At 42.7% G+C, this 25,564-nt stretch overlaps 1 protein-coding gene across 2 annotated transcripts; it reads left to right on the forward strand.

The window, feature by feature from the left end:
* The first annotated feature begins 4,390 nt into the window (after positions 1–4,390).
* LOC115254634 (uncharacterized) lies at positions 4,391–25,347 on the forward strand. Of its 2 annotated transcripts, none has more exons than XM_062858805.1 (2): positions 4,391–5,192; positions 24,392–25,347. In XM_062858805.1, exons 1-2 carry the CDS (start codon positions 4,791–4,793, stop codon positions 24,785–24,787), a joined length of 798 nt encoding a protein of 265 aa, XP_062714789.1. In that variant the 5' UTR covers positions 4,391–4,790; the 3' UTR covers positions 24,788–25,347. The 2 variants fall into 2 exon arrangements, with proteins under 2 accessions (XP_062714789.1, XP_062714790.1); XM_062858806.1 differs by having other exon boundaries at positions 4,396–4,850; positions 24,392–25,337.
* The last annotated feature ends 217 nt before the right edge of the window (positions 25,348–25,564 follow it).

Consider the following 25,564-nt stretch of genomic DNA (forward strand, 5'->3'; position numbering starts at 1 on the left):
CGTTATAGACGTGGATAGCGATTTGGATTCTGGCCCTGATCCAGCTCCGGATGACGTAGATGGGTGGATAATTAAATGCAATAAGCGATCAAAACGAACGGATAAATTCATTAGAAAGTATTGTAATTAGTTTTTTTTTGTATTACCTGACACGAATGCACAATCGTAGTGTAAAGTGTCATAAATAAACATTAATAATAATAATAATTCGACCATCCGAAGGCAGGTTTTGCGTCAGATTGATAAAATTTGAGATATTGGCGAGTTATAGGGACGATCTCCTTAAATTTGGGCAAAATTCCCAAAAATATATGAAGAAATCTATTTTTTTTTTTCAAAAAGAAAAAAAAACAATTAAAAAATTCTTTCTCAACGTTTATTTGACGTACCATATGTAGGCGAGTTACAGTAAAAAAATCAGCTCAATCGGAGCATTGATGACGGAGAATGAGATATGTGAAGTGAGCGACTTTGCTTAAAAATAGAACAAAAATCGATTTCAAATCATCAACCTTGTATGGAAAGTCAAATTTCCGCTCTACTGTAATTTTTTTTCTTCGCGTTTTCGAACTCAGGGCATGATTCTACACCAAGAACTATCATTAGCTTAACGAGTTCAAAAATGCTGTAATCAAGTGTATGTAATCAACAATTTTTCCAGGATTTTGTCCAGAAAATCTTCCGGGGATTTTTTCAGAAATTCTTCTTGGAATACCCTCAGGATTTTTTAAGGAATTCCTCCAGGCATTTCTCCAGGAATTTCTCTTGAGAATTCTCCATGAATTGCTTCAGGGATTTCTCCACGAATTTCTCCAGGGATTACCCCTGGAAATCTTTCGAAGAAGTTCCTCTAAGGATCCTTCCAGCAAATCCTCTAGTGATTTTTTCAGAAATTCTTCCAGGAAGTTCCTGAAGGAATACCTTCAGGAATTTTTTCAGGGATTCTTCTAGTAGTTTCTCTAGGGATTCCTCCAGGGATTTCGTCACAAATTTCTTCAAGAATTCTCCCAGGGATTCATTCAGTATTTTTTTTTGCGAGGATTTATCGAGGAATTCCACTAGAAATTCCTCCAGGATTTTTTCAAGGGATTTTTTCAGCAATAGAAAAATAATTGAAATAGAAATATGAATCTCCCAAAATTCCTCTGGAGTTTTGTCTAGAAATTCATCCAGTAATTGTTTCAAAAATACCTCTAGAGATTCCTCCAGGAATTCCATCATGGATTACTTAAGCAATTCCCACAGGAATGCTTCTAGAAATTCCATCAATATTTTATCCAGGAATTTATCCAGGAACTCCTCCAGGAATTCCTTCAGGAATTACCTCAGGAATTTCTTCATGAATTCTTCCAGGATTTGGTCCTAGACATCCTTCAGAAATTATGTCAGCAATTCCTCTAGGGATTCCTACTGGCATTTCTCCAGAAATTTCATCAGGAATTGCTTCAGGGATTCCTCCAAAGATTTCTCCATGAATTTTTCAAGGATTTTCGCAGGGATTCCTCCAGCAAATCCATCGAAAATTCCTTAAGGAATTTCTCCAGAAGTTTCTACAAGGATTCCTCCAGAAAATCCTCAAGGGATTTCTTCAGAAATTCGTCCAGGAAATTTTCCAGGAATTTTCCAGGGATTCCTCCAGGTTTTCCTCCAGGAGTTACTCCAGAGATTTATTCAGGGATTTCTCCACAAATTTCTTTAATGATTTCCTCAGGGATTCCTTCAGGAATTCCTTCGAGGACTTATCCAGGAATTCCTCCAGAAATTCCGCTAGAAATTCCTCAAGGATTTTATGGATATTTCAGAAATGGCAAAAATAACAGAAATAGAAATCCCCAGCAATTCCTCTGGAGATTCCTCTAGAAACTCATTCAGTAATTCCACAGACAAACAGACGTAACACTCTGATAATTCCCATCGTACACCGATTTATCGATCTTTTTCAAAATATGATAGTTGGCCAACTGCCCACCCGTGGCGCTCGCATCGTTTTTGTTCGAGTTTGACGTTTGCTCACTACCGCCACCTAGTTGATGGTCAGCCAAACTTAGTCCTTTTAGCATTGAGCGAATATGTTTCCGTGACTATGATTTGAATCGAAAAATGTTCGAAGTGTTACGTCTGTTTGTCTGTGGTAATTCTTTCAAGAATTCCTCTAAAGATTCCTGCAGAAATTCCCACAGGAAAACCTCTAGGAATTCGTCCAGGATTTCATCCAGGAATTTCTCCAGGAACTTCACAAGGAATCCATCCCTCCGGAAATACCCCAGGAAATTCTTCAGGAATTCCTCCAGGAATTGCTCCTGAACGTCCTTCAGCAATTATGTCAGCAATTCCTCCAAGTATTTTTCTAGGAAATCCTCTAGGGATTTCTTCAGAGATTCTTCCAGGAAATTCTCCAGGAGTACTTTCAGAAATTTTTCAGAGATTCCTCCAGACATTTCTCCAGGAATTCCTCCAGAGATTTCCAGGGATTTCTCCACGAATTTCTCCAGGGATATTCCCAGAAAATCCACCAGGACATCTTCTAGAAATTCCTCAGAGGATTCTTCCAGGAATCCTTCTGGAATTGCTTTAAGGTTTTTTTTTCAGAAAATTCTCCAGTAATTCCTCCCAGAATTCCTTCGGAGATTTCAACAAGAATTCCTCCAGAAGTTCTTCCAGGGATTGCTCCAAGAATTCGTTTAAGAATTTCTCTAGGTATTACGTCAGGAATTTGTTCAGAAACTTCTCCAAGCATTCGTGTAGGATTCTCTCTAGAGATTTACCCAGATATTTATTCAGGGGTTTCTCCAAGAATTCCTCCAGAAATTTATCTAAGATTTTCTCTGGGAATTCCTTTCTTCTGATTTTTTCTATGAATTTCTCCGGATCTTTTTCCTAAGAATCCCCCGGAAATGCATCTAGGATTTCCTCATGAAATCTCTTTAGAAATTTCTCTAGGTATTCCTCCCATAATTTATCCAGGCATTCCTCCAGGTATACTTTCAGAAATTCTCCGGGAATTCTTCAGGCATTACTGTAGGAATTATTCCTGGGATTCATCTTGGTGCTTCTTCAGGGATTTAGCCAGGAAATCTTCCAGGGATTGCTTCGGGGATTCTTCCAGGTATTGGTCCAGGAATTCTTCAGAAATTCCTCTCAGGTTCTCTCCAAAAAATTATTCAGGAGTTCCATAGAAAATTTCAGAAATACTTCAATCATCTTTTCGGGAATGTATGTTCCCAAGAACTTCTCCTTGATTTTTGTTCTGAAATACATCAGGACTTTCAGGAGGAATTCCTCCAGCGAATAGTATTGGCAGATAATTTAAAAAGGACGCATACAGGAACCAGAAAATTCTAGATGAGTCCTCAAAAGCATTCGTATTTTTCAAAAGAGTTCAGTTATAATTTCTTATTAATGTTTAACAAAAAAAAACCTAGCAAAATAATGGACGGGTAAATAAAAATTCTTGAACTTCCAGAAACTGGTCACCGCTACCAGCACCACGTTGATTTGTGTAGATCAGGCGAGCTTTTTCAACGTATTGTACAAAATACAACAGCATGACTGCTGAAGGGTTAAATGATGCTTTTAGAATATAATGTTATTAAATTCAATTTCATCATTTTGTGTTTACCAATAAAAGCTAGTAGGTATAAATTTACTAAGGTTCTTGCTCCCCTCTGACCGAAACGCTGGCTACGCCCTTGTCCACAGTTATTAATTGAAGGGCTTTCTTTGCCAGCTTTGCATGAATTAGTACATTGTGAGGCAAGCACAATAATACACTATGACCAGGAAATCCAGAAAATTTTCCCGATCAGAACGGGAATCTAACCCGCCGTCTCCGAATTGGTAATCCAAAGCCTTAACCACTAGGCTAACAGGAGACCTTAGAGGAATGTATGGATTAAATGAACAGCCCTTGCTGCATTCTGCAGCAGTGAAAACCACCTTCTAAGTGCAACAGAGCTTTTGGGGGGGGGGGTTAATTGGAGGTTGGTTTAACGGTGAAGAGAAAATTGAACGGTGATGAATATTTATTGCTTTAGCTGCTGCTTTGTGCTTTGGTGCGGTGGCCTTCAACAAACGCAAAACGAGAAATAATGTGAAGTCGTAAGTGGAGTGAAATTTAAATGTGAAACGTTGCGTATTTATTCAATTTCCAGTGTTAAAGAGGCTGGTTAGCGATAGCCTACATCTTTTTGCTTCCATTCAATGAGGCATTGGCAAAGGTAAGTTGGAATATCTGAAATGATTAACTATTTTCCATCTGATGTGACGGATATTAGCGTATATGACGAAATATTTTTTCCCCTATTTACAATGTATGAAAATACTTGCTTCATGAGGACATGAGTTATGTGCAAATCGTCTTCCACGTAAACTCCAAACTGATCATTATGTTATGTATACGAATGTTCGGTGGATCATTCTTAATTGATACGTCGGCTTATGTGCAGTGCGCACAAGTCTGTTACCCCAATGCCTACGCAGCTGATTAGCATTTATCATAGCTCTCTGAAGGTAATCCGCCACGCATTGTTGTCTCCATCTAACGCATAAGCAATAAACATCTACACTGGCGTCGGTGCTTTTTTGCTGATTATGCAACATTATGCATATGTGCAGGCAGGGAGGCAGACAGGCAAGTTTGTGTTTTGGTGACACTGACTGGACCGCAAATCGTCCTCCAAAATGCACTGCTGTCTCATCGCCATCGCCGGTCGGACTGTTGTCCCGCTGAGATAGCAGAAAGCTCAGCATGGGCTCGATAGTTGATAAATGGCTCTGCATCAGATATCACCATGTGGTTGTTCTATGTGTCGTTGTTATCAGTTTTTCTAAGCAACTCTATTTGCCGATCGGTAAGTGCACAGCAGCAATTCAATACGGTTGACTTCGAACGAGTTGACGCAAGCCAATCCAGGACGATCCACTCGATGCTGATCGCGCATCTTACAACCGTTGCACGGCGGGCGCCCTCTGGAGTACCGTGCGATAATGAACGCACGCATTCCATCGGAAAACGTGCCAATTCTGTGACTCTATCAGGTCATCGATCGCCCCTGCTCGAAGTTATGCTGCGCATTCTGGACACGATTCAGTTGGTGCCGAAAAAGCGTTCAAGGAGAGCGGCGGCCATGTGGAAGCCACTATCGCCATCAGAACGCAAGCAGACGTTGCTAAATTCTCTTGACCCGGGCAAGGTCAAGTATAGTAATCTTTTTTTTTTTGTTCACTTTCTTCGAAGTCTGTTCTATGTGCTGCTGATAACATGTGGTGTGGTTTATCAAATTTCCGTTTGCCGCACAACGGTTCTGGTAGAGTTTTGGTGTCACGTTGTGTATTTAAATTAGAAGCGCTTTTGAGAACGTGTTGGCTAACCTTGGAGAAATTGATGTAGAGTAGAGTATTTTTTTGTGAGAAGTAGCTATTGGTTAGACTAGACGAGTAGTTAACATTTGTTGTGAGTCTGTTACGCACATGCGATTAAATCTCGGCACAAGCTCGGCATAGTAAAGTAAGATTTTCGGGAAATTATTTCGGTAGCGGAGCATTTCCAGTTCAACGCACGGATCGCGTAGACGCGAACTTATTCAATTCAAATGAAATTCAGCTCATTCTATCCGAATTTGGTTTTATGATATTTGTTTTGAAATATTCTTCATCTTGTTTTTTTTTTTAATTTATTAATGACATCTTGAATTGAAATGATGGCTTCGAAGATGTTTCTGGATATTTGAAAAACTTTTACAACAAATGCACTGAGACTAATATTCATCGCGGATCTATGTTAAATTGAAGATTTTTTTTTTTCATGCCTTATACTTTGATTTTTTTTTTAATTTTTCTGTAAAAAACTGATTTCTAGCCTCTAAATTTGCCAAGGATGGTAAAATGCATATTACTGTTTTTTATTTTCGATTTTTTAAATTTACTTTTTATCGGTTACCCTTTGAAGCCGGAATTTTTCCAAGCGTTATTATGGAAATTTTTCTAGGTTTTTTCTGCTGTTTTGGTGCTCAATAGCATTAAAAGGGTAGAATATCATGCAGAATATTTTTTCTGGATATCCTAGATCATCCAAACTGTTCTTCAGTTTAGATCCTTAAGTCTACGGGTGTAACGCTAACTTCTTTCATTATACAAAGCTACGATTTGTAATCTATCATGTCCAGGTAGTCTTCTGAAAGTTCAATAGACAGTATCAGATCATTCGGGATATCCTAGGTCATCCAAACTGTTCTTCAGTATACATCCTAAAGTCTACGGGTGTAACGGTAACTTCTTTCATTATACATATCTATTATTTGTAATCTATCATGTCCAGTAAGTCTTCTGCAAATTCAATAGTCTGTATCGAATCTGTTGGGATATCCTAGGTCATCCAAACCGTTCTTGAGATTACACTCTAAAGTCTACGGGTGCAACGGCAACTTCCCTCATTATTCAAAGCTACTATTTGTAATATATCATGTCCAGTAAGTCTTCTGGAAGTTCAATAGACAGTATCAGATCAGTCGGGATATCTTAGGTCACCCAAACTGTTCTTGAGTTTAGATCCTAAAGTCTAGGGGTGTAACGGTAACTTCTTTCATTATTCAAAGCTTATTTTTGTAATCTATCATGTCCAGAAAGTCTTCTGCAAATTCAATAGACTATCGGATCTGTTGGGATACCCAAACCGTTCTTGAGATTACACTCTAAAGTCTACGGGTGTAACGGTAACTTCTTTCATTTTACAAAGCTACGATCTGTAATATATCATGTCCAGTAAGTCTTATGAAAGTTCAATAGATAGCATCAGATCAGTCGGGATATCCTAGGTCATCCAAACTGTTCTTGAGTTTAGATGCTAAAGTCTACGGGTGTAACGGTAACTTCTTTCATTATACAAATCTACTATTTGTAATCTATCATGTCCAGTAAGTCTTCTGCAAATTCAATAGACTGTACCGGATCTGGTGGGATATCCTAAGTCATCCAAACCGTTCTTGAGATTACACTCTAAAGTCTACGGGTGTAACAATAGATTCCTTCAATATACAAAGCTACGATTTGTAATCTATCATGTCCAATAAATCTTTTGAATGTTCAATGGACATCATAAGATCAGCCGGGGCCATCCAAACTATTATGATGTTTGATATCTAGCATCTACAGTAATTGGAGTTTCTATTTTGGCTATAGAGTTATGTTGCATAATCTATTATACTTACTGGAGCTCACAGAACACAACCAGAGACTAAGACATAGCTAAATTATCAAAAAAAATATCGTGTAACATTACTATCTGAAACGAAATCGCCTTATGTTACAGTGGTTGTTTTTATCAATTTTGCTTCATAATAGTAAGGAAGCCCATAATATCACAAAAATATATAACAACGCTTATTGTTCCTCCAACTACTTTGGTAAGTACAGTGGATTATGTAACACTACTAAACGTAGTGGCAAAAGCTATTATCACAAGTGTAGACCTGAAGCTGTGGTCTCCAGAGTAGTGTTGTTGACCTGGAATATCTCAAAACTATCTTGAAATGATTTATGTTATACAGGGGATACTCAAAATAACTGGGACAGGTAACATTTTCACTTTTCGAAAAATGTTCAACTCGCTGTAACATTTCGAAAAGGGCATCAATTATACTCAAATTTTTACTGTAAGTTTATCACCTAGTTGTGTATCAGTGGTTCAAATTTGGAAAAGATCGGTCCCTTGTACACGAGGTTATAAATATTCTAGAAAAAGTATAATTATTCGATAGCCAACTTTGACCTGTTATATCTCCGGATTCAATGCACCGAATGCAATGAAATTTTGATCGTTTATGACTTATATAATGAACTTTAAAAAAACAGTTGACTTTATTTGAATTTATTAATAAGAAAAAAGTTATGGCGATTTCATTTATTCCATGTTTTTTCAGTAAATTTATCTATTTTTCATATGCATCCCATTACTTTTTATATTTAATGCCGGCTATTTGGTTGCTTTCCTTTGAAATATAAATATATTCAATTCAATTAGAGGGAATTTTAATGAACTATTTTGCATGAGTCGTTAATTTAGATGTTTATTGACCAATTAACATTTTGATTGCTTAAAAAAAATATTTCCTTGCTTAATGGCTTGCAGTCAAAAACGCCCAAAATCGCTTTTAATTGGAGGTATAGCTCAAAATTGTGACGTGTTAGAGCAAATCTGAGCCCGGATTCGGATTCAGCGGCCCAAAATCCTTCGGAGACGCATAAGTTTGCATTTGAGACAGACAAAAAGTTATTTTTTGTTACGCTGTGTTATTTATGGTGAAAATACATAAAAATTTTCTGGTAGATTTGAAGGTCTTCATTATAGAACAATTTGGACGAACCTGAATGTCTCTAAGGTTTGTAATAAGCTAGCAGACTCCAGATAACTCCAGTAACTACGGCTGATTATGCAACGTTACTCAATATAACAGATATGGCTCTTGTTACGAGTGTAGATCCGAAGTTCTGAACTCCAAGGTAGTTTGGCTGACCTGGAATATCCCTATAGTGTCTATAGGGATGTCAAGAGCTTCACGGATCCAAGTAGGGTATGCAGTGCTATTATTTGTAGGATAGTTTGAAATACCTAGAACATCCCAGAATATAAAACACTTTTTGATATTCTTGGAGAAGGTTAAATGAATACATATAAACGTAACCCACATCCAAGTTCAGCTTTTAGATCAACTGGTATGTCAATTATTTCGTTTCTCCAAATTTCATGGCGTTCACAATGTTCTAGGTTGTCAATGAAACCCCAAATATAAATATGCCCATTTTTCTCTGATAGAGGACTCAATTTGCAGCAACTTCACCGAAGACAGTATTCTGTTTCATTGAATGGGTGAATTTATGCAGCCGTTTCTATGTTGGGGTCATATATGACCCCTCCGGCTCCAAAGGGTTAAAACAAGCCGAAGGAACCATGTCTTGGTACCAAAAATTGAAGGGTAGGGTTTTTTTTTTAAAGCTGAAATTACATGACATTTAAACCTAGTCGAGCATTGGGGTCGTTATGACCCAGCCAGTCACGCTGAACGGTCACTGCGCCAGCGTGGTGCGTGGTAGCTAATGCACGAAGAAGTTTAACCATCCAGCTGGTTTCACCACTGCTGTCAAACCCTCACTCGTCTTGACCACGTTTCTAAAGCTTGGTTGGCGGGGCCATATACATATGACTGTTCCGGCCTCAAAGGGTCAACATAGAGCTGCGATGATTATTACACTCACTGTACTTTTTATATCCTTGCAATATCCTAAAACATCTTCCAATACATCATTTCAATCCAACCTGTGTGCTTTAAAATACCATAATGATTATTAGTATATCAGTGGATGCACAGGTGACAAAGAAATACTTAAAATATTATGAGATACAACAGAATTACATCGATAAAGTAAAGAGATGCAAGAGTAGAGCTTGCAGAGCTTGAAGTTCCTCCTTCCAGAATAGTTTTGATGACCTAGATCACCAAATGAATGTTGCTTAGTTATGAGAAATGCACTCTGAGGCTCTAAATGTAGCGTAGATTATCTTCCGCGAGCATTCGCTACAATAAAAATATCCTAAGATTTACAGATATTGCGACCGATACTTCAAAATACATTGGGTCCATTTGTATACCAGCGGACACCCAAAAAGCAACACAAAGAGATACTCGTAACATAATGAGGCGCAACAGACTATCGTGAAAGAATTATGCAAATTTAGTGAAAAGAAGTAAGAGTAGAGCCTGTAGACCTTGAAGGTCCTAATTCCAGAATAGTTTGGAAAGCCTGGAATACCCCATGAAGGTACCAAAAGCATTATAGCCATGTACTGAGGCTACATCAGCAGCATAGAATTCATTCCACGAACATGTTTTACAATTAAAGCATGATACAGTATGTAGATATTATAACCCAAACTTCAAAGTGTATTGGATGCCATTTGTATTTCACAGAATGTCCAACTACCACAACATCAAGTTGCTCGCAGCTCCGGCTTTTCGGGCCCGTATGAAGTTGATCACCAATATTAACTTCTTTTCCCGATCAGCCTAGATAGCTGTGTAGTGTCGGTAGCGGTTAGTTCAACTGGCTAAGAATAGCACTACGGACCGCCTGTTCCAGTGGTAGGAGTCCACTAATCAGGTGACCCCTAATTCAAGGTGTTATGTGGCTTTACGCTTACCGTGCCTAGGAATGAATGGTTAGGAGGGTCTTATAAAAACCTAATCGCAAACGGAGCCTGTGGAGTACCAGGGCACCCTCCACAGTATTTGCCCTTACTGTGCTAACCGGAGCAATAGCGCGGTGGACCTTGTGTTTCTCCGAGACAATCAGCTGCCCTTCTTCAATCTCATACTTGAGGCTGAATAAGGGCGGATAATGAAGATGTTATTAATTAGTTTAAATTTTCGCTTATATGGTTTCGCATTATGCGTTTTACACAGTGTATTCTGTGCATCCTCGCCTTTGGCGCACTCAAATCGATACCGATCTGGCTTTATTGTTGCTGTTCTTTTTTGTGCTGTGATTGTTAAGAGTTTAATCTTGCCTAGTTTGGGTAGTGGCTACGGTTAGGATAGCTGAGATCAATCTTCAGCATGAAATAACAGCAACGATCAATCTTTGTAGACTTATGCAAAATGGTACAGCCCAAATGGCGTTAGTCCAAGAACCTTACTTTCGTAAGGAGAATTTCTATCTAGGAAACCTTGTGAATCCGCTGTTTGCTACTTTCAGTAAAAATTAAATGGCAAACTCACGTGTCATGCCTCGAGCATGTGTGCTTGTCAACAACGCAATCGTTGCTACACTCATCTCTGAACTAACTACCAGAGATGTATGTGCTATCACAATCAATGTACCGCTTGATGAACCATCCCCTACGGATGCTTTCAAGCAAGTCATTGCATACTGCACTTCAAAAGGCCTTCTGCTGATTGTTGGTAGTGATGCTAATGCTCACCATATAATCTGGGGCAGCTCAGACATCAACCATCCACCAGTTTGATGGAATACTCAAGTAGCACAGAGATCTTGGATTACTTAACATAGGCAACCGCCCAACCTTCATGGTATCTGCTAGAGAGAAAGTGTTAGACATAACGCTTTGCTGTAGCAGAATTTGTCATGAGCTGACCAATTGGCATGTGTCAGACGAAGAATCTTTATCTGACCATCGCTATATCTTTTTTGAACATTTAAATGTTACTTCGCAACCATTGCGTTTCAGGAATCCTCGGTCAACAAACTGGGATCTTTTTACTGATTTGGTTGCGACCAAATTTCATGGATACTCACCATCCATTGACACTCCAAGTGATTTAGATGATCCAAGTGATTTAGATGGGGCAGCAGGGACGGATGCCCTGGGGCCTGACGCACCCCCCCTTCCCCGCTTGCGAGTCAGCCACGTAGTTGCCGGCTAAGAATAGGACTACTAATCAAATCAAGGTGTCAAGCGACCCGTGCCGAGGAATGAGTGATCGAGGGGGTGAAAAAGATGCTCGATCTTTAACGGAGCCTGTGGGGCACCTGGGCACCCCCCACAGTAAGCTGTCCCTTACCGCGTTAATGCAGAGCTCTGGCGTGGTGGACATTCTTTCTCGTGCGACTCGTGGGAATAAAATATGAGTAAAAATCCAATTCAAAAATCAGGTGTAGCAGGTAGTAGTGGTGCGATCAACCCCTTCGCAAGAAGCGGGTTGATGCGGTCTCCAACAAGGAGAAGCGAGGAGTCAGGTGCTGGAAGCTGCTTACGCAGCTCAAGCGTGGGAGCTCCTGTCCACTCCACGGCAAGCCAGCCGGCGGAGGTTATGGACGGAGCATGGTTGCTGAGGGCCATCAGCCAAGTAGCAGGAAAAGGACGGCCCGCATTAGAGGTAGCTGAGCAGCAGCTTGGCAAAATTATCGACTTTGCGACAACTAAGTCTAATATAAGCAGAGACCTGAAAACGGCCTTGCTTCGGCTTAGAGCGTCTGTCGATGAGGCCAAGCAGGAGCACGCGGTCGCGTTGCTGGTCGCAGCGGCGGCGGAACCCGCAAAGGAGAAAGCGTCTAAGTTTACACAAACGGAGGCCTTCTCCTTCGCAGGTAGTCCGAAGAGAGTGGAAGCGAATGCTCGTGACAAACGCGACAAGCATTCGCAGAAGCGGGCGAGGCAGCCGTCAGGTGAGGAGCTGTCTGGCGGCGCCCGCAAGGCCAGGCGTATCCACTTATCCGCGAGCGGTAATGGCGGCGGCGGGCACATTAACCGATTCGCATTTTGACGTTTCATAGGGTCGCAATCGGTTGGCGCCACCGATCGGTTGGCGAAGGGGTTGAGGAGGAGAATGAAACTGTTTTGACTTTCCCCCATGAAACGTCAAAATCCGAACCGGTTGGTTATGCCCGCCGCCGCCATTACCGCTCGCGGATAAGTGGATAATAACCCCGAAAGCCGGTGGTAACGCCGGGAAGTCGGACCCCATCCAGGGTTCCCGGAAAGCTGGGAAGGGTGGGCCTGAAAAAGCTGGCCCGTCCCGGAACGATGGGAACAAGGGGTTGCGACCAATGGTGGGCCCTCAGCAGCCACAGAGCAGGGCGATCCAAGGAGAGGACCCTCCTTGGACAAAGGTAGAGCGGAAGAGGAAGAAGAAAGTGAATCCGCAGGCAGAAGTGCAGGTCGCCAAGCCAAGGCGTAGGAAGGCAGGTGCCAGGCGCGAAAAAGGCGACGCTATCGTCATCAAGACCGAACAGTCGAAATACTCGGACGTCTTGAAGGCGATGAGGTGCGACGCCAAGCTTGAGGGTCTTGGAGCCGACGTACGCAGTATCAGACGTACTCGTACGGGCGAAATGATCTTGGAGCTTAAGCGCGAGAAGGATCACAAGGGCGCCGCCTACAAGAGGCTGGCAGAAGTGGTCCTTGGTGATGGAGTGGAGGTGAGGGCTCTTACGCATGAGGCGACTCTGAAGGTCAAAGACCTAGGTGAAATCACCGAAGTGGGAGAGCTCGTCACGGCACTGCGGCAACAGTGCGATGTTCAGGTGGCCGCCACAGCCGTCAGGCTGCGGAAGGGGCCAGCAGGGACACAGATAGCTCTGGTTCAGCTACCTGTGGCGGACGTTATAAAGTCCGTTAAAGTAGGGCGGATAAAGGTGGGCTGGTGCGTATGTTCTCTGACATTCCACGAGCCACCAGAGGTTTGCTTTAGGTGTCTGGAACCAGGACACAAGTCGTGGGACTGTAAAGGCCCTGACAGGCGCAAACTGTGTCGGCGATGCGGCGCTGAAGGTCATAAGGCCCAAAGCTGCACGAGTCCACCCATCTGTATGATCTGTACCGGGAAATCCTCGAACAACAGACATCCAACGGGTGGTCCAAGGTGCCCGACCTTCAAGAAAGCCGCAGTGAACAACAAATCACAGTGCAGGTAACGCAGCTGAACCTGAACCACTGTGATGCGGCTCAGCAACTGCTTTGTCAGGCGGTTTCTGAGTGGGAGACGGATATCGCCATCATTTCGGACCCATACCGAGTACCCACCGGCAACTGGGTCTCGGATGGGACCAGGAAAATGGCGGCGATATGGACGACGGGTAAATACCCCGTGCAGGAGTTGGTGTCTACTACCTATGAGGGCTTCGTGGTCGAAAAAGTAAACGAGGTCTTCTTCTGTAGCTGTTATGCGCCTCCGCGGTGGCCGATCAAGCGGTTCACGCAAATGCTGAACCGCCTAACGACCGTGCTAACAGGGCGAAGGCCGGTGGTAATAGCGGGTGACTTCAATGCCTGGGCTGTGGAATGGGGAAGCCGTTTCACGAACCAGCGGGGTCAGATCCTGCTAGAAACACTGGCCATCTTAGATGTCGACTTGGCTAACGTCGGTACCAAGAGTACCTATAGTCGAAACGGAGCGGAGTCAATTATTGACGTGACCTTCTGTAGTCCTGGCCTAACAAGTAGTTCGAACTGGAGAGTAGATGATGGCTACACTCACAGCGACCACCTGGCGGTTCGCTACAGTATCGACTACAACAACAGCAGACAGCGGATAGAAGAAGAGGTGACTAGGCCAAGGCCAAGCCCTCGTAGGTGGAAGACATCATACTTCGACGAAGAGGTATTTAGGGAAGCGCTCCGCCGTGAGCGAAACTTACTCGGTTTAGACGGCGACGAGCTGGTAGCGGTGCTCTCACGTGCGTGTGATGCGACCATGCCTAGGCGAGTCCACCCTAGAAATGGGAGGCCACCGGCTTACTGGTGGACCGACGCGATTGCGGACCTGCGCCGCGCCTGCCTAAGGGCTAGGCGGCGGATGCAGCGAGCACGATCAGAGGAAGAGCGAAACGAACGGCGGGTGGTGTTCGCCGCTGCAAAAGCCGCGCTCAAGACCGAGATAAGAGCAAGCAAAAAGGCCTGCTTTGAGGGTCTCTGTCAGAGTGCCAATACGAACCCGTGGGGTGACGCCTACAGGATCGTTATGGCCAAGACAAGAGGTGTGATGGCTCCTACAGAGCAATCTCCAGAGATGTTGGAGGGGATCATTGGAGGACTTTTTCCGCGTCATGATCCTAGTCCTTGGCCTCCTTTCGTAGGACAGCCGGGGACTGGGGCTGGCGATGAGGAAAGGGTCACCGATGTGGAACTTGCGGAGATAGCTAAGTCCCTTAGCGTAGGTAAGGCCCCAGGTCCGGACGGAGTTCCGAACCTGGCCTTAAAAGTAGCTATTGCAGAGGCTCCCGAGATGTTCAGGTCTGCTATGCAGAAATGCCTGGACGAGGGAGTTTTCCCAGAAGCTTGGAAGAGGCAGAGCCTGGTATTATTGCCAAAGGCGGGGAAACCACCCGGAGACCCGTCGGCATATAGACCAATATGCTTGATTGACACGGCGGGGAAGGTGCTCGAAAAGATCATCCTCAATAGAATGTTGAGGTTCACTGAGGGCGCAAATGGTCTTTCGAGCAACCAGTATGGCTTCCGGAAGGGAAGGTCCACCGTAGACGCTATCTTGTCGGTTACAAAAACCGCCGAGAAAGCACTCGAGCCTAAGAGGAGGGGAATTCGCTTTTGCGGGGTAGTGACTCTAGATGTAAGGAATGCATTTAATAGCGCCAGTTGGGCTGCTATTGCCGATGCGCTCTTGCGTCTGGGGATACCGGAGTACTTGTACAAGATTCTCGGAAGCTACTTCCAGAATCGCGTACTAGTTTACGACACGGAGGTGGGTCGGAAGTGCTTTCACATAACCTCAGGAGTCCCGCAAGGTTCCATCCTAGGTCCGGTGTTATGGAATGTCATGTACGACGAGGTGTTGAGGTTAGAGTACCCAATGGGAGTGGTGATTGTCGGATTTGCCGACGATATTACGCTCGAAGTCTACGGTGAAACGATCGAGGAGGTGAAGTTGACTACCGACCACTCGATCAAGGTTGTGGAGGCGTGGATGCGGTCCAGAAAACTGGAGCTGGCTCACCACAAGAAAGAGGTGACGGTTGTTAACAACATGCAGTCGGTGCAGCAGACGGAGATCAGTGTAGGAGAGTGCACTATCCTGTCGAAGCGCTCTGTCAAGCACTTGGGCGTGATGATCGACGATAAGCTTACCTTCGGTAGCCACGTCGATTATGCCTGTAAAAGAGCCTCCACAGCTATTGCGGCACTGTCCCGGATGATGTCCAATAGCTCAGCGGTGTACGCCAGTAAGCGCAAGCTTCTGGCTAGTGTTGCTACGTCCATACTTAGGTATGGCGGCCCGGCGTGGGGTACCGCGTTAAGTACTGAATGCTACCGACGGAAGCTGGAAAGTACTTACAGGCTTATGTGTCTGAGGGTTGCAAGCGCGTACCGTACCGTGTGACACGACGCTCTCTGTGTCATTACTGGTATGGTGCCTATCAGCATTCTTATCAGTGAGGACATGGAGTGCTTCGAAATGCGCTTCACAAGAGGCATACGCAAGACTGTCAGGATGGCCTCTATGGTCAAATGACAGCGCGCGTGGGACAGTTCCACCAAAGGAAGGTGGACCCATAGGTTGATACCGAGGGTAGATAGTTGGATTAATAGGCGCCATGGGGAAGTCTCATTCCACCTGACACAGGTCCTTACAGGTCATGGTTGCTTCCGACAGTATCTACACACTAAGATCAGCTCGGTATTTTTCCCATCTTTTTACTGAGTTCTCAACAGCAGATTTAACTCGGTACGCTCGGTTATTTATTTTGCGGATATTCTGTAAATGAGTTACCGAGCTCAGCTCACAAACTGTCAAAAGTTACTGAAGCACGGTAAATATCGTTACTGGTGAACGGTAAATACGATTACCGAGTGTACCTAAATAAATCTGCTGTTGAAAACTCAGTAAAAAGATGGAAAAAATACTGAACTCAGTGAAAAAATTACTGAGCTGGAACATCTGAATCTTAGTGTGTACACCGTTTCGGGCATGCGGATTCTCCCGAATGCCCAGTGTGCAATGGTTTAGAGGAAACGGCGGAACACGTTTTGTTCGTGTGCCCGCGTTTTCGCACAATGCATGACTGCATGCTTGCGACATGCGGGGAGGACACAACTCCGGACAACTTGGTCCAGAGAATGTGTAGGGATGAGATTAGCTGGAATGCCGTTTCAACGGCTATCACCCATATCGTCTGGGAGCTACAGAGGAGGTGGCGCGTGGACTCGGAGAATGGCTAGTCCAGATGCAGTACAAGAGGTGGTCCAGGGGTTCGAAGTCGGCTTCGTAGGTCATACCGGTGCCCTGCGGTCGAGATCGACCCTTACAGCGATTATGTGGCCGCGGAGAAAAAAAAAGATGATGCCATTGATACTACAACGGCCTTCATCATGGAAGCTTTTGAAGAAGCTTGCCCTCTGCGGTCTGTGAAGACCACAAGAGGAACCCCTTGGTGGAACTCTGATCTGGCGAAGCTCAGGAAACAATGTAGAAAGAGTTGGAACAGACGACGTTCAGCTGGATCGGAGGCTTTCAGGTCGGCTCGCAAGGCCTACCAGAAGGCTCTTCGGTCTGCTGAACGATCCGACTGGAAAAACCTTTGTACAAATGTTTCCAGTTTGAGTGAAGCCAGTAGATTGAACAAAATCCTTGCAAAATCTATGGATTTTCAAGTGAACGAACTTTGTTTACCAAATGGTGATTTCACTTCCTCTGGTGAGGAAGTTTTGCAATGTTTATTCAGTACACACTTCCCCGGATGTGTGGATATTACGTCTTCGGATGAACCTGACGTGTTTTCTTGTAGTTATGATTCTTTAGCTTCGGCTCGGAGTATCATAACTTTAGAATCGATTGAATGGGCACTTAATAGCTTTGCTCCTTTCAAATCTCCTGGGGCAGATGGGATTTATCCTATTTTGCTTCAGAAGGGATTTGATCGTTTCAAACATGTTTTGAAACAACTACTTGTTTGCAGTTTTGCTACAGGGTATATTCCCAAATCCTGGCGGGATATTACTGTAAAGTTTATTCCGAAAGTGGGTCGTGCGTCGTATGAACAAGCAAAGAGCTTCAGACCTATCATTTTGACCTCTTTTCTTCTGAAATGCTTAGAACGCATTGTCGATCATCACATCCGTGATGTTCATCTGGCCAATGTGCCTCTTCATGTAAGCCAACATGCTCACCAATCTGGAAAGTCCACTGTGACTCTTTTACACAAAGTTGTTTACGATATCGAGAAGGCATTCGCTCAAAAGCAATCCTGCTTGGATGTTTTCTTCGATATCGAGGGTGCCTCTTACAACGTGCCTTTCGATGTCATATTGGAAGCCGCACGGGGTCATGGTATATCTCCAATGATAACCAATTGGATTCACCAAATGCTCAAAAACCGACATCTCTTCTCGACATTGCGTCAAGCAGTGATTAGGAAATTGAGTGTTTGTGGATGCCCCCAAGGGGGAGTCTTATCCCCGCTTTTGTGGAATCTCGTACCAGATACGCTATTGAGGCAACTCAATAATAGCGGTTTTCCTACTTATAGTTTTGCCGACGACTACCTAACATTGTTAGTCGGTATGTGCATCAGCACCCTTTCCAACCTGATGTAAAACGCTCTTCAGGTAGTTGAGGGTTGGTGTCGCCTTTCGGTAAATCCGAGTAAAACATCAATTGTTCTTTTCACAGAAAAGCGAAACCGTAATGGTGTTCGACCTTTACGTCTCTTTGATTCTGAAATCAATGTGACTGAACAGGTAAAGTACGTTGGAGTCATTCTTGATTCCAAGCTTTCCTGGACACCTCATGTTGAGTTCAGAATCAAGAAAGCTTGAATGGCCTTCGGGCAATGCCGGCGAACCTTTGGTACAACTTGGGGTCAGGCTTGCCCACACTGAGCGCACGAAAATTCTGCTCTTTGAACTTACACCATCAAGCACATCATAAATTAGAAATCTTCTCATCTTACCAGATAGAAGGATGTTGAAATATTGTAAATGTCATTTCGAACTGTCGAAAAACCGCACCGCAGCGCCGCACGGGCCGTTCAAAGTGAAATTCACTAGAGTGTTTTCACCCGGGTGAAAATCTCTTTGCGCGCTCCGTGTGGCTCTGCGGTGCGGTTTTTTGACAGTTCGAAATGACATTTACAATATTTCAACATCCTTCTATCTGATAAGATGAAAAGATTTCTAGTTTATGATGTGCTTGATGGTGTAAATCCAAAGAGCAGAATTTTCGTGCGCTCAGTGCGGACAAGCCTGCTTGGGGTCTTAAACCCAAGTATATCAAATGGATTTACACAACTGTTGTTCGTCCAATATTGGCTTATGGATGTCATGTGTGGTGGCAAATGGGGGAAGTGAGGACGTCCCAATCAAAATTAGGCCATCTCCAAAGGATGTGCTTAATGGCGATGTCTGGAGCGTTCTCTTCAACTCCAACGGCAGCGCTCGAAGTTCTTTTTGACGTTGCCCCACTGCACATTCATCTCAAACAAGAAGCACTTTCTTGCACTTACCGTCTATAGGTACTCGGTTTACTAGAGGAAACTCCTGTGAACCGCAGTTCAACACACACCTCGTTGTTTCCACTTTTGGTGAATTGGGACAAAGTTGTCCTTGCTCCAAGTGTTCTTACAATTGCTTGTAATTTTCCATATAGGACATTTTCCACGAAATTCCCTTCCCGGGAAGAGTGGGCATCTGGTTATCTGGAGAGAAGTATTTCAGACGGCATCATATGTTACACTGATGGCTCCCTTCTCGAAGGCCGAGCAGGTGCTGGTGTTTATTCTCGTGAGCTAAGACTGCATCAGTCCTATTCACTTGGTAAACACTGCACCGTTTTTTAGGCCGAAATCTTTGCTTTATGTGCGGAGTGCAATCAGCACTTCAGCAGCACGTAATGGGCAAGGTAATATACTTCTGTTCAGATAGCCAGGCTGCTATTAAAGCACTTGCTTCGGCCAACTCCAGGTCGAAAACAGTTATCGCTTGTCGAACTCAAATCGAGGAGCTGAATTCAACAAACGCTGTTCACCTTGTATGGGTACCTAGCCATTCTTCCATCGCTGGAAATGAATTGGCTGATGAGTTAGCTCGCACTGGAGCATCACATGACTTCATTGGCCCTGAGCCAGCTATTCCGGTATCCAAGTGTTAGGGGTCGTCCATAAATGACGTAGCTTTTTGGGGGGGAGGGGGGTGTTTGTGATTTTGTGACGAAGTGTGATGATAGGGGGGTAGGGGTTTATGATATGCTACGTAGATTTCTACCAAGCTCATTGAAAAAAAAAAACATATTTCGCAATTAATAAAATTTTTACTTGCGTTAAGTATCATTATCCTGTAAACTAAAAAAAAAATTGCATGATCTATTTTTTCCGTCACATTAATGTAAATAACAAATAATGGACATGGCTTTCGTTCATAAGACATGCAGCTATCGGACGCAACAACTGTATCCGAGAAAATGGTTTTCAAATCCTGCGTAAAGAGTAATAAATATAATGAAAGAATAATGTGTATGAAAATCAATTTCGTTCAAATGTTTCTCATGACCAATAGTTTGCTGCTTACTATAGGGCACTGCACGTCGCTAAGGTTGCAAAGGAAAAATCTTCTAAGTTTTTCGCAATATGGCATTATTCTAGGAGTTCCTTATATAATTTCTACAGGACTTCCTCAAAGAAATCCTCCAACAATTTCTTAAGGAGCTCCTCTAGCAGCTTTGTAAGGAACTTCTCATGGTGTTCTTTATATGTTTCCCCAACAAGAGAAGGATAACATATTCACAGGAATTCCTATTGGGAATCCCCAAAAGAAACTCCTGAAGGAATCTTGAAAGAAAATCTTAGAAAAATTCCAAAAGAAATCCCGTGAGGAGTTCCTGGAGCAATTCTAGATAGAACTTTTGGAGAAATCTTGAATAAACTCCTGGAAGAATCTCAGAAGGAGCTATTTGTACAGTCTCAAAACAAACTCTTGGTACAATTTCTGAAAAAAAAACACGGAAGAAATTATTGAAGTAATCGCGGAAGAAATTTCTGAAGGAATCCCGAAAATAACATTTGCGCGCGAATCCCGGAATTATCTGAATATCTGGAACTCCCAATGAAATCTAAGAAAGACAATTCTGGAGGAATTCCAGAAGGAATGAATAAAGGTATGCCGGAAAAAGTACCTGGTGAAGTCCTGGAAAAAAAACTTGATAAATCCTAGAAGGAAGTCCTCCGAGGAATGCCAGAAGAAATTCCCAGAAGAATCCAGGAAGGAATTCCTGAAAGAATCCGAAAAAGAACTCCTGGAGGAATGCCAAAAGCAACTCCTGAAGGCGTTTTGAAAGAATGCCGGAGGGTTTTTCTGTAGATATCTCAGAATGAATATCTGAGTGAATTCCTGAAGGAAACCAAAAAGGTACTTATGGAGGAAACCCGAAAGGGACTTCTTTGGGTAACCCAGAAGGAAGTTCTGATGGAATTTTAAAATATATTCCGGTTAAATTCCCTGGAGATATGTCCGAAGAAACTGCTGGTGGAAAAGAGGAGCAGAAAACCTTGAAATAACTCCTGAAGGAAACTATGGATAAACTTTTAGAAATACCTTTAAAAACTCCTGGAGAAATCTCAGAAGGAAATTTTGGTGGAATCTAAGAAGGAACTCCGGAAGGAGTTTTTGGAGGGATCTCTGAAAGAACCCCTGAAGGAATACAAAAAGGAGGAAATCTCAAATGGAATCCCAAAGGAAATTCTTAGAGAAATTCCAGGAGCAAATGCTGGAGGAATTAAAAAGGGAGGGATTCTCAAAAATAGGAATCACACAAGGAACTCCTTGAAGAATTCCAGAATGAGCTGCTGAAAGAATTTCAGAAGAAACTCCTGCAGAGTCCTTCATCCCAGCTAACACAAAGTCTTATATGATGTTGAATAAGATGCTAAAGTGGAGGCCTAATATGCGTACATGGTTCCATTCAACCGCGTGTAAAAGGTGCGTATATCGCCTCCACTTCTATATATTCTATGATATTCTTAACAGATTTATTTGTGAGCAAACTAATATCTTCGAAAGACCTCCTAGGCTAATATGGTATGGTCTGAAGAATTAGCCTAAGTTAAAATTCACGAATAAAAAGAAATTTGAAAAAAATAATAACATAGTATTGAACTGTATTGGGAGCATCAACTTCCTGTTCTTCTGCATTGAGGAGAACGATGAGTGGTTTATTGAATATGTTAGCTTTGGTGATAATCTCCACTGGTTGAATCTGAACATGGCAGTCGGCAATGATTTTTTTTCTTTCTATATTGACGAGATTCTTATCCCTATCCCATCCCGGGACCCACGCAACTCACATTTTGAGAGTTTTTCGGGAGTGGGATTCGATCCCTGGTCCTCGACGTGAGAGTCACGTGCTTTAACCATCACACTAGATCCGCTCCACAGTCGGCAATGTTTTCTTGCTGTTGTTTTTTTTTTTTTTTTTTCATAATACCCGTTAAACATATAAGTTATAATTGCAATCAGAACTAAGTTTCGAGTTTTTTTTCGTTACTAGCTTTTTGACGTGAAAATTTTGTTGAGGGGGGGGGTTGTTTAACAAGCTACGTCATTTATAGAGGGGGGTATCAACATTTGTGACGGAATGCTACGAGGGGGGAGGGGGGTATAAAAAATCTCTTGAAAAAAGCTACGTCATTTATGGACGACCCCTTAGGTAAAGCTTCAGATTGACACCTGGGCAGCTACTCAGAACAAACAATACTAGAATAGTTTGGAGTCATGTCGTCAAACAAAATGTATTGTACTGAGCCATCTCTAGGGGTGGCAAAGTATCTAACAAATCTGTCAAAGCAGAATTGCAGCATGCTGGCTTTCTTTACGATTTATGCGTTATCACAGTGCCCTTCTCAGGGCGCTATGTGAACCCATTGTGGTACGCTTTTGCATGTATAACGATCTTATTCCCTTACCTGGTAAATGATGAATAGGCTCGTGTTCATGGCGATGGCACAAATTTCCCAAATGGAGGAGAACGTGCCTCTGGAGCCGACCTACTGATACCTGATACCTGATGATACAGTATGTAGATATTATAACCCAAACTTCAAAGTGTATTGGATGCCATTTGAGGGGGTTAGAAGCAAAGGGGTGTAAGTGACAAAAACTTACTTTCGAGAAAAAGAGGTTAAAAGTTTTTGACCAATTTTTCATTCCATACTAAATGTATGAAGTTTCAAAATCAACCCAATTTTCTCTGATTTATTGTAATTTTACCAATCATCGCAGGAACAATCTTAAAAAAATTCCTGAAAGCTTGAAAACCGAAGAATTTTATGATATACTCAACTCAAAATCGACAAAATGGTCACTTACACCCCTTTGATTCTGGGCCCCTCTGTTGTATTTCACAGAATGTCCAACTACCACAACATCAAGTTGCTCGCAGCATTGCGAGGTCTAATGGACATCAATGTGTCTAAATTTCTTGAACAGAGTGAACACAAACCCAGATCACCCAGATCACCCAATTTATGTACCATGAATTTTCTAAAGGTGCTTTCAGGCTTTTTGAGTGCCGTGGACTATGTTCTGTGATCATTCATCGTATATAAAATTTGGTTGAGAATGTTGGATTTGTGTCACTAACTTTGGAGTACTTTGGAGACCTTAGAATAGCTCTGGGATCAAAAGTTCAACAGACTATAATGAGTAATACATTGCATGTCAAGGATCTGTGAAAACTATTGATGATCAACAAAACGATGAAATTTGAGCAAAAACATGTACAATTTACAAAAAAAAGCTTTTCGGCTACCAGTAAAAGGGGGGAGGTACCATGCATTTATTAGCATAAATATTCGAATATTCCCCCTGAGTATAAAAATAATTCCAGGGTAAAATGTTTTGAAACAAAGTATATACAGGTCGGACGCGATTATCCGGAGTCGGGTTCTGGGGATTCCCAAAGTAATATCTTGCAAACAGAATGCTGTAAAAAGTTTAAATTTTGACTGATCACTAATAAAAGTTGGCTTGACAAAATGGCAAAATTTCAGCCTAATAGAGCATTCCGTTCCCCAGATATAAGTTTGAGAAGCATCAGAACCCGACTCCAGATAATCGAGTCCGACCTGTATTGTATTTCTACCAAAAGAAGATCGTCCCGGGTGTTAAGGGGTTAAACTGCAAGGTAAAATTATTCTATGCACTGTTGTTTTGATAACATGCTTCTGAATTGAGATAGTAGTAAGTGAATGTAACTCTTTGCAAGTAGTGTTCCCATCCTTGCCTTAAGTTAGTTTCAATGAGAAGCATCCGAACTTTCAAGAGACAGCAGATTATGCATTGTAAGTTTTTTTTATGTGAAAGGAACAAAATTACTCCTGTAGATTTGAAGGACTGAATTTCAGAACAGTTTTGGACAACCTTGAACATCCCAAGATATTAGCAACTTTTCCATATTCATTCTACCTTTTCTTCTTTGTGGCTCTACGTCCCCACTGGGACTTGACCTGCCTCGCTTCAACTTAGTGTTCTTTGTGCACTTCCACAGTTATTAATTAAAGGACTTCCTTTGCCTGCCATTGCATGAATTTGTATATTGTGAGGCAAGTACAATGATACTCTATGCCCAGGGAGTCGACAAAATTTCCCCGACCGGAACGGGAATCTAACCCGCAACTTTTATCGACTGGTGAATTTTATGCATCCATTTTCCATTTGGAGTCATATGTATATGACTGATCTAGCCCCAAAGAGTTAATCTATAACTCACCTCCACTCCAAAACGCATTTTCTAGGTCTTCTTTGGCATAATTGTGCACTGGTACATGCAGGACATTCATTCGAAAATTAACCATCATTTGCCCTGGGGCATTATATCTTATACATACATGAACCATTGAACAATCTATTTGCTTATCCTATTTCCTCAACTTACAGACACCGGTATTTTTCAACGATCGTCTACAACCACTGATGGTATCATCGCTTGAGCAAACACTAGACGAAGACGACGGCTTTGCCAACAGTAGTTTCCAAGAGCACACCGACTCCCAGTCTAGCGAATCATTAGAACACACTTCCTACGAATCATCTTACTATGACCATCGAGGAGAGCCCACCAGAAGCGCCGAGGAATCCAACGAAAAATTGTACGATCTGCTGCTCAAAATACTCAAGGTCCTGGACGATCAGGCCTACCGGGACGCCGAGCGAAACCGCCGGCTGGAACAGCTACGTAACCCGGGTGCGCTTTCGCTCGAGTACGAGCCGGGCTGCGCGAACGACGACGACGACGACGGCAGTTGGATGGAAGCGACGGCGGCTATGCATTAGGTCCGTAGATGCAATGGTCAGCTGCGTAGATGCTTTGTGTTTGTTCCCTTCAAGTTCAATGGTTTGAAATTGCTAGTGATGACGGAGCAGCAATTGTGTGCTTAGTTAGGTGCAGGCCGGCGGTGGTATGTGCATATCACTCGGCTATGGCAAAGGCATTGACATTCAATTAGCTTTTTTCGCTGTAGCATCAGTCCAGTTCGCTTTGTTACCCATTTCAATGGAAATTCTATTTGCGAAAACCTTTTGTAGGTCAACCTAGATGAAATTTGTTTAACACTGGATTGTTTGATAACATTTGCTTTATGACTTAATGTTATTGTTGAGTACGATTTTGGTTAGCATTCTATGGTATAACAGAAAATGAAGGTTCTAGATAGAAAAAAAAATAAAAATTTGATCAATACACAGCTGAGTGCATACGACTTAATAATAAGTAGTGATTTGCCAGGGAAAAGCGAATATCAGAAAGAACAATATAAATATTGATTGATTGATTTGTCTTTATTAAAGAGACTTTCAGCCCTTGGCTGGTTCGCCAATATAAATAAACTAGGAAAATATAATATTGGTTTATTCTGAGTTTCTATTGAAACTTTAATAGATTCTTAAAAGAATTGATCCAAAGAATTCACAAATTTTCTCTAGTGATTTCACCTGGGTTTTCTTGAGGGCTCTGTCTCCCGGCTGCTGAACCCGGCTCGTCGCATCACACCTTCCAGAGCGATGTTGAAGGTGTCACCTTATCATAGTCCCTGGTGAAATTCGAATGAACTG

The sequence above is a fragment of the Aedes albopictus genome, chromosome 3 (genome assembly GCF_035046485.1).
Source record: "Aedes albopictus strain Foshan chromosome 3, AalbF5, whole genome shotgun sequence".
In the NCBI taxonomy this organism is placed as follows: Eukaryota; Metazoa; Arthropoda; class Insecta; order Diptera; family Culicidae; genus Aedes; species Aedes albopictus.